Here is a 12,966-nt window from a genome sequence, read left to right as displayed (position 1 = left end):
AAACCCGACGTTCCCCACTGCCACAAAGATCAAGCTCTTTAATGTAACCTGTGTGTCGGTGTTCTTGTACGGTTGCGAAACCTGGGTGCTAACACGTGACATGGAGGACAAGATTAACTCATTTGCTACATCTTGCCTCAGAATCATGCTGAACATCAAACGTATAGACCACGTAAGCAACCGTGAAATATACAAAGCCACAAACACACAACCTCTGATCTTCAGAGTGAGGCAGCGGCAACTGCGCTTTATTGGACATGCCCTGAGGATGCCAGTAGAGGAGCCACTCAGGTCTTACGCCCTCTACGTCCCACCTCACGGCAGAAGGCGTCCTGGGCGCCAGAGGATGAGCTACCTGACTTACATCCAGAACATGCTGGGGGACACGGAAGGTGACCTGAGCCCTGACAACATTGCTGCGCTGGCTGCTGACCGGCGGTCGTGGAATGGACTTGTGATCGCCTGCGTTGCAGCCGACCGATGATGATGATGATGATGTCTGGTGAATATGTTTCTCCTCACAAAAGTGACAATGCTGAAGAGATGAGCTGTATCTGATGGTCCCGTACTAACCTGCTCTATCTGCTGCTGACTGAGAGAATCCTGCAGCATGTTACGGAGGATGTGAGGTCCCTTCCTGCACTCTGCCATCAGCTCAGGTAAACACTGGATGGGTCGGCCATTTCTGCTCCTGTACATGTCAGATTGTCAATTAGACAAAATTCTTAACATCGAAAAAAATGATGATAAATGATACAAAATTCTGTTTAAGAAATCTTATACACTGTACTGGTTATGACTATTGATTCATGAAAGGTAATACATGACAAATTTTGTGAATATATGCGTGTTTGGATGGTTCTTATTTGTAGTGATAGACCCATGATATATTTTACCTGAAACACTGTAGATGCTGTCTCTGTACATGTGGCAGGTTGAGCAGGCTGGAGTCATTAGCCCAGCAGCCCTGTACAGACATCTGTATGAGCTGCATGATGGACAGGGTGGGGACCAGCCAGCCCTCATCAGCTGTCACGTCAGTCATGGCCTGGATAGAAAGCAAGGAACATTGTATAGGGGAAAGGTGAACCCATATGAAGAGCAGTACTTCTGTATCAGATGTATCTGTATAGCCAGTATAACTATAAGTGCTCATCAGAGTAACACACCAGCTTCACAGGCACTTGTTACCGGTACCTGTATATCCACATCTCAACAAACCATTGTGATAAAGATAAAGCAGCCATCCTTAATTGTAGCAAAGCACAATGATTTTTCAAGTAGTGAGTAGTTCAATGCAGCTTTGCTACTGTTTACATTCCCAGCCAAGCATAGGTACCTTTGGTTCTTTAACATGCAAAAATTTAAAGCCATAAGCTACTCCATCATACTGTACATGTAGTTTTGCAATGAATAGATTATCAAGTAGTATATTGGCCTTTCTTGGTAATACTGTGGTTTAATCATTTTTCTTCTGCCTATATATAAGCTTGTAACACAAAACTGTTAAATGAACCACTACATCAGCAGGTAGAAGGTTAGAAGTCCTGACCTGTAGGATCCTGAGTGCCTGGTCCAGGACAGACTTGGTGTCTGTGAGGTAGTCAGTACTGGGGAGCTGCTGCCGGGAGAAGTGAGCCTGCAGCAGGAGGTGGGCCTTGGTGTGGGAACTGTCATAGCTGTACGGGTCAACCTCCATGGGAAGGTGCTTCGCTAGCTCACTGAACAGAAAACAAAACATATTAGTATACATTAAAGCTGAGACATGGCATATGTGACTAACATGTACAGATACCCAGACCTGCAAGTACATGTAATGCATGGCCTTGTAATATTTGTATTTGGCACTGCATGGCACATTTGACCAATTGCTGACGTCACGCATCCGTAAAGTTTTGTGTGAATAAGATCATGTTTTACATAAATCTTGCAGATTAAGTTCGGAAGTGGTCATTTCTTATCCTGATAAAGATGACAGTGGTCATTGAAAATTTGATCCTTGTGTACCGTTGTGTTGGAATAAAGTACAGCATAGTACCAGAAGTATATTTTTTCACAGATGGGCCAACATTGTGATATGTGGAAGTTTACCTGTTGAGTGCATCTTCATTGTGTCGAACAGGCAACTCTGCATACTCCTTGGTGTCCTGAAATGTTCAAAAGTCACAATAACCAAACTGAGAAAAGACAGCAGGGTACATCATTACCACAATAGTATGGATATAAGGTTAGGCCTTCAGTTTTCCACAGATTAGCTATAAAACCCCACAAATATCACGTTTCCAATTAACTCACCATTAAAATATACATTTCCCAAAGACTTGTTTTGTAAGCTGGATTTCTACTCACAGCGAGAAGAGTGATGAGATCTTTCAGGGTCGTTGTTGGAGTCATCCTGTCCCTGAACATCTTGACAGTGTAGTGACTCAGGTAGTAGTAGGAGGCAATCCTCCCCAGGGTCTGGGGCTCAACTCCACGGTTGTCCTGAACAGGAAAAACAGCCTGAGATTTCAGACTTCTGGGAAGTATTGTCTGGTCTCTCATGCAATCCTTACTTCCTAAATTCTTAAATTCCTATGTTCCAAGCCATTTCCTGTGTCTGACCACCTGTCATTCTGCCTGTCAATCTTCCCCTTATCCACAAACATTCTATCAACCTGCACAACATAGACATCCAAAGTATTACTTCCTTACCTAGAAGGATTGAACCTCATGATAAATGAATTTTGTACAAAAAAATCCACAATGTTCCAAGAATGCCCTCAATATGCTGTGGCAAACCTGCATGTAATACACTGTTCATGTATATGGCAAATGTGACCAGGTCTTTAGTATTTATGCTGATCAGAATAAAGAGTGCCTACAAACAAACCTCTGCAGTGGCAATACAGTAACAGGACTCCAGGTCTAACAGGGCCTTCTCCACCAGCCCTGACAGGAACGTGTTGATGCTGTCATGGTCAGCATCCTCCAGCTCATAGTAACTGTACGGAAGATAGGACATTTTGTTTCATCATGTATCGGTGTTGGTGCATAGGTGCACTTTGCATCGGGAAAAACTATGGGTGTTACACACTTAATTACATGGAAGGAAAGTTCACAATTCATCCCAGACTTCTCTACACTGAAACAGGTTCAGTTCTGAACATTTTGATAACAAAATAATGATATTTGTGTGACCATACACACAGACGAATGTCATTCAGCACCAAGGACAGGGACTACACAGTCACTGGGAATGTCATATAAGTAAAGGGGCAACAGCACAATACATGTACAATACATTTACAGAGACTCAAAGGACTGCTGCTCATTAAGTACTGATGAGATGTATGTGAGATGCTTTTTAACGAACCTGGGGTTCATAACGAGCCTCCTGAAGAAGTACGTCCATGTGATGTAGTCCATGGCGTCTTGTTTGGACGTGATGGTTCCAGCTACGATCTCTGCATTCAGATGCTCAGCAAGGACAGACAACAGGCTGGGAGGGTAAAATATTAAAACAATAACTTAAAGTCTTCATTCATTCATACAGCATTCACTTCACTTTGCATAGCTTTACGGGAAAATCTCCTAATACATTTGTATTGTGCCTTGAAGGTCTCTGTTTATTTTAAGTTCTCTGTTTCCTTTTCTTTGCACTGTCACACTGTAATTGCCATGTGTGCCAGTTGAAAACTAGACAGCCTGATAATACTTGTTACCTGGACTCCACGGGGAAGGGTTCATACAGAAACTTCTTGTAGAAGTGTTTCTTGATGTCATGTACCAGGATGACAGCCTTGCCTTGGTCATCATACTGGGGCCGGCCTGCCCTCCCCATCATCTGTAGTACATCTAGACAAAATAAAGACTGATTCATATGCTTTCATTGTAAAGTTTCATTGTTTTTTCTAAAATGAGTACAATCACAATCTAGTTTTTGTTCAGAGTCATGTACAAGTCTCATTCCAGTCTATCATGATCTATCCAATTCCTCGCTTTCTAGATCTGTCATGGACACATTGTAAGATTGAATTGTATGGTACTATGACTTTTGAAACTGAAGGAATAGGTGCTGCCAAGACAAAAAAAGCTTGCCAACCTAGGGACAGCCGTTACCAGTCTCTACTACCTGTGCTGACTCGTGTAATGAGCTGTATCATTATCAATAAATAAATAAATACACCCACCAGTGATAGGGAAGTCCACATAGCGACATGTCTTCCCATCATAGTACTCTGTGCCCTTCACCACGACCAGGTGTGCAGGGAAGTTAACACCCCAGGCCAGCGTGCTGGTGGCTATCAACACCTGAACATGAGAACAACACAAAGAAGATGAAGGGTAATTCTTGGAGCAGTCATTTACAATGACACTCTTCTACATTATTTACTTAGTTATTATTTGCATATGAAAAAATGGTAACAGAATGGGGCCAAAAATCTAGCTGGTATTTCTTCCCCAGAACTTAAAATATGAGAATGCTAGCATTGTACATAAGCAAAGAAGATTGACAAATGAAAGAAAATCATACAACAAAATTAACTTAAGAAAGAAAAAGGGCAAATTATACAATAAAATCATCAGATTACATACATTAGGAAGAAAGATAAGTCTTACAATCTATGAAATGAAATTAAAAATTCAATTTACATTTCATTGTTCTTAGTGTCCATGCTCAAAGCTAAACATTCTAATTCATTGTCCATGTTCTTACCTGAATCTTCTGGTGGACGAACAGTTCCTCCACAGTTTTCCTGTCCCTCTCGTGTAAGCCAGCGTGGTGCAGGCCGATGCCAAACGCCAGGGTCAGCTTCAGGTTGTTGTCCTGGACATGGCCGATCACTGCCTCCATCTGGAGAAAAATGACTCGGTCAAATTCAGACAACTTTGGAGTCCAACTGGATCACATCACACACAAATTATAGAGCAAAAGAAAACATAACCATACTTGAACCTCATCCATACATCTGAACAAAGGAATTCAACCTGCAACCACCCTTGACGGAACTTGATCCACATGGGAAAGCAGTAGGGTCACTTACATTTATACTGTTTGCACCATATAGACACTGCTAAATCTGTATCTGTACCTGTATAGCCATGCAGTATAACTACCCTTTGGTACCAGCTTTGCAGGTACGCAGTGTGGCAGCAGCTAGCTACATGTACATAGTATATACACTGAACAACGTGTTACACCCAACCTTTGCACATCTAACTGTATCTAATGATGATGCCCCAACTGTACTTGCTGGCAGTGAGTTCCACTCTATAATAGTGCTAGGAAAAAATGACACCTCAAATGATTCCTATTGCGAGACTGACCTCATTCTCCGGCATGTGCAGCCACTGTTTGGGGTTGTCCTCCACAGCCAGGAACGCGATCAGGTCCAGAGCAGTCAGTCTGGTCTGTCTCCGTGATGACACAAACACCAGGGCAGGCTTCTGAGGGGAGTGGGTGCGGACAGCTGCACAAACAAACAAACAAACAAACAAACATGCTTCAGTCTGGTTACAAACATCTCGGAGTCAACTGTAAGCACATGCTTCAGACTGGTTACTTTGATGAAGGTTAGACATCCAGGTAATAAGATATGCCAAAAAACAGTTAGTATACTCAAGCAACTTTTTGGAAAATCATATCCAGTTGCTAGCGTAACTGTTTTTTGAGTAACTGAGTCAACTGTGAGTGTCCAGGATCACCATAGATGTATATGGTGTTCACATGACATGTCATGACCACAGACATCATATTGGTAGTTGAACTTGAAAGTGTTTAATAGATCTAAAAATTTGTAAGTGATTTCATAAATTTGTGCTTGTATGATTTCATAAACGTGTGATTGTTAAATGTTTCAGGACATATAGCAATATACTTACTGTACAGAACCTAAAAGTGCCAGACCTAAATATTTGTCTGTACATAATTTCACAAATGTGTGATTGTGTGTATTATTTCATAAATGTGTGATTGTTAAGACATATTTTAAGACATATATCAAATATCTGTACAAAACTGGAATATTATGCCTTAAACCATTTGTACAATACAAACACAGTATGTCAGACTTACCCTGGAATGTCGGTTTGTTCATAGTAGCCATGCGGGGACAGTAGTGCTTGCCGGGGTACCCGTGGATGTGGACCTCCAGCGGGACAGGGCGCACGGACGGACGGAAGTTAAACATGCCAAGCTGGGAACAACACCAGAAGGGAGTTCAATTTTTTTCATTTCTAAAACAACCCTTATCCTCTTCAACATCTTCTTCTTATCTAATGATCACAACAAGCCGTTAGTAGAGATAGGAAAGTTTTAATTGTAAGTAAACTCTACTCTTTTGCTACTGGTGCACTATTATATCCACAATCATTTGACTCCTTTTCTGAGATGCTACTCTTACATGCAATATATCATTTATCTCATGTTTATGAAACAAATTCCATGTGTCCTTTGTTAACCCTATGAATCAGCTAATACACAAGAAAATGTTTTTTTTGTGGCCAAAATGCATACTATTTCTGTAATTTTAAGCAGGGCTTTTGTTATGTGTGGCACTAGAATCATGTTTAATAACTGCAGACTGAGATAATATAATATCCAAAACCTGCACCACTTGATATTTTGACGGGTTTATCCCAAACATCTACATCCTTTTGTCCAGAACACATCACCTCAGCATGCAATATCCAGTCTCCTGCTGCTGATCTACTTGGTCTACAGGAAGGAGTATCTCCTGTGGCACTGGCCCCGACAACTGACGATCGGGGGAGGCAGGACTTGGAGATGGCCATGTTCAGTGTGTCTGACCGTAGACAGCGGATAACTGTCATAGCAGTGGCTGAAGCACCACCATCTGCAAGGCTGATTCTGATAGGAGAGGGCTCCTCCAAGGCAAGCAATACACACGGAGCTGGTCGCGCCTCCAAAATGACGCAGACGGAAGGTACCCCCTCCACACTATCTCTCCAGTCATCAGACACACAGTCAGAGCAGAGACTACCTCCTGGACAGAAAGGACGGAAGACGGCAAGCGGGCCTCCCATGCATCCCCACAGCCTAACGGTACGAGCAGACGTACACAGAGAACCAGCACCACCTCCAAACAATCAAGGACAGGACATAGCCAACACTTCTCCAGTACAACACCACCGTGACAGCTTCCCTGTACCAGCACCATCTACAGAGCAGCTCGGGGAGAAAAATGCGGGCGCCCATCCTCAGACAACACATGACAGGGAGGCTTACCTGGACACCATCTATCTCCAAGACAACCCTTACCAACACGTAGCTAAACTGTTCGAGATCAACAAACCTACTCCAAAGATGGCATGGTACTAGGACATAACAAATGTCAACCCTGAAGAAAGCAAAGACAGTCAGAGATCCAGAGTGGTTAGCTATTGAACAGGCTCCTTTTTATGTGATGATCACAACAAGCCATTACTAGAGATAGGAAAAGTTTTAATTGTACGTAAATTCTACTCTTTTGCTACTGGTTATATCCACAATCATTTGGGTCCTTTTCTAACTTGTTACAATACTCTTACATGCAATTTATCATTTATCTCATGTTTATGAAACAAATTCCATGTGCCCTTTCTTGGGGCCAGAATGCATACTATTTCTGCCATTTTAATTAGGGCTTTTGTTATGAGTAGCACTCAAATCATGTCTAATAACTGCAGACTGAGATGTCCTATAATATCCAAAACCTGCACCACTTGATATTACGATGAGTTTATCCCAAACATTTATATCCTTTTGTCCAGAACACATCACTGCTGCATGCAATATCCAGTCTCAGCATACTTTGCATTACAAATCTGTCTTCAACAGTTATTGATGTGGATATCTTTTTAATTACATGGCAGGGCTGTATTCTAGTCAAAAGTGATCCTCCTCTTACATGAAAAGGTTACAAATCTATGAAGCATTGACCACTTTACAACTACCATGTAAACAATATAGCTTCTTTACCTTGCATGACCAAAGTCATGACTGAGGCATTTCTTAGAACAAATCATGCCAACAAGTTGTTTCAGACTGTGCAAATGGCTGCCTGTAGCTATTTTTTTTGCTAATTACTGTTTCCCATGTATGATTTCTCTAACGCATTATACCTGCAGTACAGAGCTAGAACTTAAAAGTTAGTGTGTCTAATTTTTGATGGCCCTACTGTCTGTTCCTTAGACTCCAAGTGAAAAAGGGCTGTATTTTAATAAAAAGTGACGTTCCCCTTACATGATGCAGATCATCAGCCCTGTTACGAAACTTATTAAAAATTCTTGAAAGGAGACTGACGTCAGCAGCATGAATGAGGCTTTATCGTGGGGAATGGTCCATACCTTGGGTGGGAATTAGTAACATTCTCTTCCCCAAGACATTTTTCCATTGACTCACTCTTCATTCTATTCATTCATTTCCATCCAGCGCTTTCTGGCAAAAGGTTGTCTCTGTTTGCCTCGTCCCTTCTATATCTATCCACCGTGAGCTACGCCTACCAAAATCAGAACATTCTCTGCGATAAACAAGTTGACTGTCAGTAGATTGTTACTGAAACAACAATGGCAGAAGACGACCAGTTTTTGGCTTGGGATCGTGTCGTATCTGCTGATCCGACGTCTCGCGGTCTGCAAACCACATATCTCATCCTCAGCCTGGTGGCGGCTGTGGGGTGTGGCCTGCTGCTCATCTACTTAGTCTACAGGAAGGAGTATCTCCAAAAGGCAAGCAACTACCTACGCTGCAGCCTGGCAACCTACGACATCGTCTTCATGTGCTGTCTGGTTCCTACTGAGATCTACGTCCTTTTCCAGACAGATGACAGCAACAGTCAGGCGGCGTGCTGGGTGCAGGGGCTCCGGTTCTTGGTGACAGCTATGGGCGGCACGTTCCTCCTGATGGCAGTCGAACTGTACTACTTCATCTGCCACCCCCTGCACTACCACCAGAAAGTCACCACAAAGCGCGTGGTTGTTGGCGTGCTCGTCATCAAGGGCTTGTCCTTGCTGAACGGCGTTGGCTACATAGTCATCAAAGGACTGCAGAATTCCGACACAACCCTGCAGTGTGGTTCCTCCACATTTCGCCATCATGATAGCACTGGCCCAGACACTGCTGTAAAAAATATCCTGAGAGGATTGAATATCCTGGCCCTGCTGCTCATCTTCCTTCCTTACCTTCTCCTGGTCATCCCCTACTTCCTCATCTTCAAGGAGGCCAGAAAACAACAGGAGAGGGATGAAAACCGTAACCTGTGGCTCTACCAGACCACGGCCTTCAAAAAGTTGGCCCCTCATGTCATAACCCTGGCAGTGTGGGTTGGAGCCTTTCTGTTCCTGACTGTGCTAGGCACTCGGGCAGTTGCAAAACAAGCCCAGGCAATCTTTCCCCTGCTTGTCGCCAGACGAATAGTTGTGCTGCTCTACACGACTCTGTCCTCCATGGTCAACTCCCTTGTCTACAGTTTCAGGATGGCAGATTTCCGAAGAGCCCTGAAGGAGACATTTGGTTGGCCAAGCAATGCTCCTGTGGCACTGGCCCCGGCAACTGACGATCGGCGGGGGCAGGACTTGGAGATGGCCGTGTTCAGTGTGTCTGGCCATGGACAGGGGGGATCTGTCATAGCAGTGGCTGAAGCACCACCATCTGCAAGGCTGAATCAGATGGGAGAAGAGTCCTCCACGGCAACCAATACACATGGAGCTGGTCGCGTGATGCAGGTGGAAGGCACCCATCCACTAGCAACACATGACAGGGAGGCTAACCTGGACACCATCTATCTCCGAGGCAACGACAACCCTGAACTGTCTGAGATGGACAAACCTACTCCAAAGATGGCATGGTACTAGGACATAACAAATGTCAACCCTGAAGAAAGCAAGGACAGTCAGATCCACAGTAGTTAGCTACAGGTTCTACCAAGCTTATTACAGAACACAGGAGCTCGGGATGGAAAAATGGCATAAGAACAGTCCGTGTGATACCCATCAAAGTGCTCAGCAGATGGACACAAAATGAGATGCAGGATCGTCTGAACGTAAGTGTACTGCACCACACATTCACATGGCAGTTGGACATTACCTTTTCTTTAGTCTAGTGTAAAATGATTGACAGAAGCACATGAATTAACCCCAAAGTACACTGTAAAATTTTACTTTAGAAGGAATGTAAATAATGTATTACAGATTCTGGGTAGCTCTAAATGAATTTGGTATAATAGTTTTGTATGTACCTTTACTAAGTGTTGTCTATAAAATTAAGTGTAGTTGGTAACAGAATATCTATCTATTTGAGCATTGTCATTAAATTTTTTTGTTTCTGATCTTCTCCAAAGTGTCAGGATTAGAAGGTACAAAATGTAGGTCAATAGCTTTTATGAGGCTGTAGAGGCAGTGGTTTGTTATCCACTTTGTATGGGGCACAGTATTGAAAGATAGAGCCCATTCTTTACATTCTGCCTTCTTTTAACTCCCCTACTGAAGTTATGTTTAATAGAACTACCCATTTACTAGTACACCTAGGTGGAGTGAGGAAAATGCCTCAGGTACAGTGATAAATAATGATACAATATAATACCCAAACAAATCATGGAAAACATTTTTCTAATATTGTAACTGTTACATAATAGTTCCTTCTCCATTTCTGTAGCCCTTGGGCCACACAGAACTGCAAACACTACAGCTGGGGGCTAGTCCACTGGTAGTGATCAAACTCATGATCTGCTGAATGCAAGGTGAACATTCTACCAACTGGATAAATAAATAAATAAAAACCTGGTTTATCCCGAGCCAGTCTGCGAGGTCCCTTGCGTTGGCGAGCGCGGTGGACAGTCCAACCACCCTGACGGACCTGTCCGTGTGCGAGGAGATGAAGTTTGTACGCGACACAATCACCTCCAACACTGGACCACGGTCCTCACCTGGAAATAGTAAAAAAGTCAGGTACTATAATCATAGAAACTGAAGAATTCTGGTGTACATCATAAGGAATAATTTTTGTGAAGGACTTGCTCTGTAGGAAAGAAAGGCTGTCAGAAAAAAAAAATTATCGCCTATCATTTTTTCCCTTTATTTGGTACACAAATTAAATAACAGTCCCTTATTTAGGCAGGTTTTGCTCACACCTACAGAATTGGGAATGGGTTTGTTATCCCACATTGCAGCTATCCTGACTGCAGCTATCCTGCTGGCTGCTGAAAATAACAACGAAGACTATCAAATAAAGAAATAAATGTCTGCAAGGAGCCCTGTCAAATAACCTGTCATTAATAGGTGAAATAAACCTGTCATAAACAATTATGAAAAAAATAATACCATGGGGATATATTTGGGTTGCCTTGGATGCATGTCAGTCAAACAAATACATGTAAATATATGACATAAACACACCTAGCAGGTGAATCTCGTCAATGATAAGAAGTGTGACAGCTTTGACGTAGCTGCGCGTCTGCCAGCTGCGACTGACTCCGTCCCACTTCTCCGGCGTGGTCACGATAACATCAGACTGGGAGATCGCCTTCATGTCAGGTGTTACATCTCCTGTCAACTCAACTACCCTGGTATTAACACAGAAACAATAAGGGTGATGAAGGCATGTAATGATAATATTTGGGTCCAAAGGATTCATGAGAATATTGGGATCAAAATGCATTTAGTTTTTTTGTTGTGTATTAATATAACTATGTGCAGCATACACTTAGTTGTACATGAATGAAGTTGCCTACCTTTTCCCTAGTTTCTTCTCAAAACGAATCTTCCAGTCTTGTATGCGCTCTCTGACCAGGGCCTTCAGTGGAGCTATATACACAGCCTAAAGCATAGGAGATATACCGGTATCAACTAAGTTGAAATTCTGTGTATGATCATGAGTAGTGGGCTACAACTTAGACTGTAAACAAAAGATTAAACATTCTGTTCATGCAGGACTGATATGAATACAGATAATCTTAGATTGACAACTGAAATTGTCATAGATTTGTAATTAAATTTAAATTTTGTATTCCTAGCCTAAGAAATCAACACAAAAAGGGTCAGGGAGTGATAAAAGGGTCAGGGAGTTATAAAAGCTTTCCTCATAGCTCTCTCAAATCTTGACCTCTTGTGAATTTTTGCTTACAATGTCCAACAGAATAAGTTGGTGTGGCCTTAATTATAACCAATCAGTAGCAGACCTTAGTCTTGGGGTACTCTCGGAAGATTCTGAAGATGGCGAGCTCTGCGGCGACGGTCTTGCCTGATCCTGTGGGTGCCCCCAGCAGGGCGTTAGTGTCGGTGTGGTACATGGTGTGGAAGATCTGGGTCTGGATGGGGTTGAAGTGGGTGAAGTTGTACAGACTCTCCAGGGACGGGTCCCTCAGTGCGGTGACTGGGAGGGGCTGCAGGTCCAGCAGTTCTGATACAGAAATACAGATATGTAGATGCGCAGTAAGAATTATAGCTAGTGTGTTGAAAGGCTGACTGGCTAGCGTAGTGGACATGAGATTGAGACGTCATGGGGTCCATTTTTTCTGGCATTCCTGGCTAGACATTGTATGTTCTTGGGAAATGCGCTTTACCTGACTTTCCTCACTCCACCTACATGTAGGTGTAAAACGGGTACCTGATGTCAAATGTAAAGTAACATGCTAGAAGTGATTATGTCAAAGCAGTCCAGTCCAGTAATATGCTAGAAGTGTTAATGTCAGAGCAGTCCAGTCCAGTAACATGCTAGAAGTGTTAATGTCAGAGCAGTCCAGTAACATGCTAGAAGTGTTAATGTCAGAGCAGTCCAGTCCAGTAACATGCTAGAAGTGTTAATTTCAGAGCAGTCCAGTCCAGTAACATGCTAGAAGTGTTAATTTCAGAGCAGTCCAGTCCAGTAACATGCTAGAAGTGTTAATGTCAGTCATAAGAGCAGTCCAGTACCATGCTAGAAGTGATTATGTCAGAGCAGTCCAGTCCAGTAACATGCTAGAAGTGTTAATGTCAGAGCAGTCCAGT

General features: G+C 42.9%; 1 protein-coding gene across 1 annotated transcript in view; it reads right to left on the bottom strand.

Annotated features, from left to right (window-relative positions):
• The window catches only part of LOC109467737 (activating signal cointegrator 1 complex subunit 3-like), a 29,138-nt gene that overhangs the window by 5,023 nt on the left and 11,149 nt on the right, over window positions 1-12,966 (bottom strand). Inside the window, exons 23-39 of the mRNA XM_019765788.1 lie at window positions 12,892-12,895; window positions 12,159-12,379; window positions 11,712-11,797; window positions 11,377-11,543; window positions 10,762-10,907; window positions 6,059-6,179; window positions 5,311-5,453; window positions 4,700-4,837; window positions 4,173-4,293; window positions 3,705-3,837; window positions 3,356-3,481; window positions 2,873-2,984; window positions 2,350-2,484; window positions 2,092-2,147; window positions 1,553-1,721; window positions 897-1,048; window positions 574-691 (exon numbers count right to left, since the gene is read on the bottom strand). Coding sequence (XP_019621347.1) covers window positions 574-691; window positions 897-1,048; window positions 1,553-1,721; window positions 2,092-2,147; window positions 2,350-2,484; window positions 2,873-2,984; window positions 3,356-3,481; window positions 3,705-3,837; window positions 4,173-4,293; window positions 4,700-4,837; window positions 5,311-5,453; window positions 6,059-6,179; window positions 10,762-10,907; window positions 11,377-11,543; window positions 11,712-11,797; window positions 12,159-12,379; window positions 12,892-12,895 — 2,148 coding nt within the window. The remainder of the gene's footprint in view (window positions 1-573; window positions 692-896; window positions 1,049-1,552; window positions 1,722-2,091; window positions 2,148-2,349; window positions 2,485-2,872; window positions 2,985-3,355; window positions 3,482-3,704; window positions 3,838-4,172; window positions 4,294-4,699; window positions 4,838-5,310; window positions 5,454-6,058; window positions 6,180-10,761; window positions 10,908-11,376; window positions 11,544-11,711; window positions 11,798-12,158; window positions 12,380-12,891; window positions 12,896-12,966) is intronic.

Source organism: Branchiostoma belcheri, unplaced genomic scaffold (assembly GCF_001625305.1).
Source record: "Branchiostoma belcheri isolate BF01 breed outbred unplaced genomic scaffold, Haploidv18h27 scaffold19, whole genome shotgun sequence".
Classification (NCBI taxonomy): Eukaryota; Metazoa; Chordata; class Leptocardii; order Amphioxiformes; family Branchiostomatidae; genus Branchiostoma; species Branchiostoma belcheri.
This window is presented reverse-complemented; position numbering and strand designations above follow the sequence as displayed.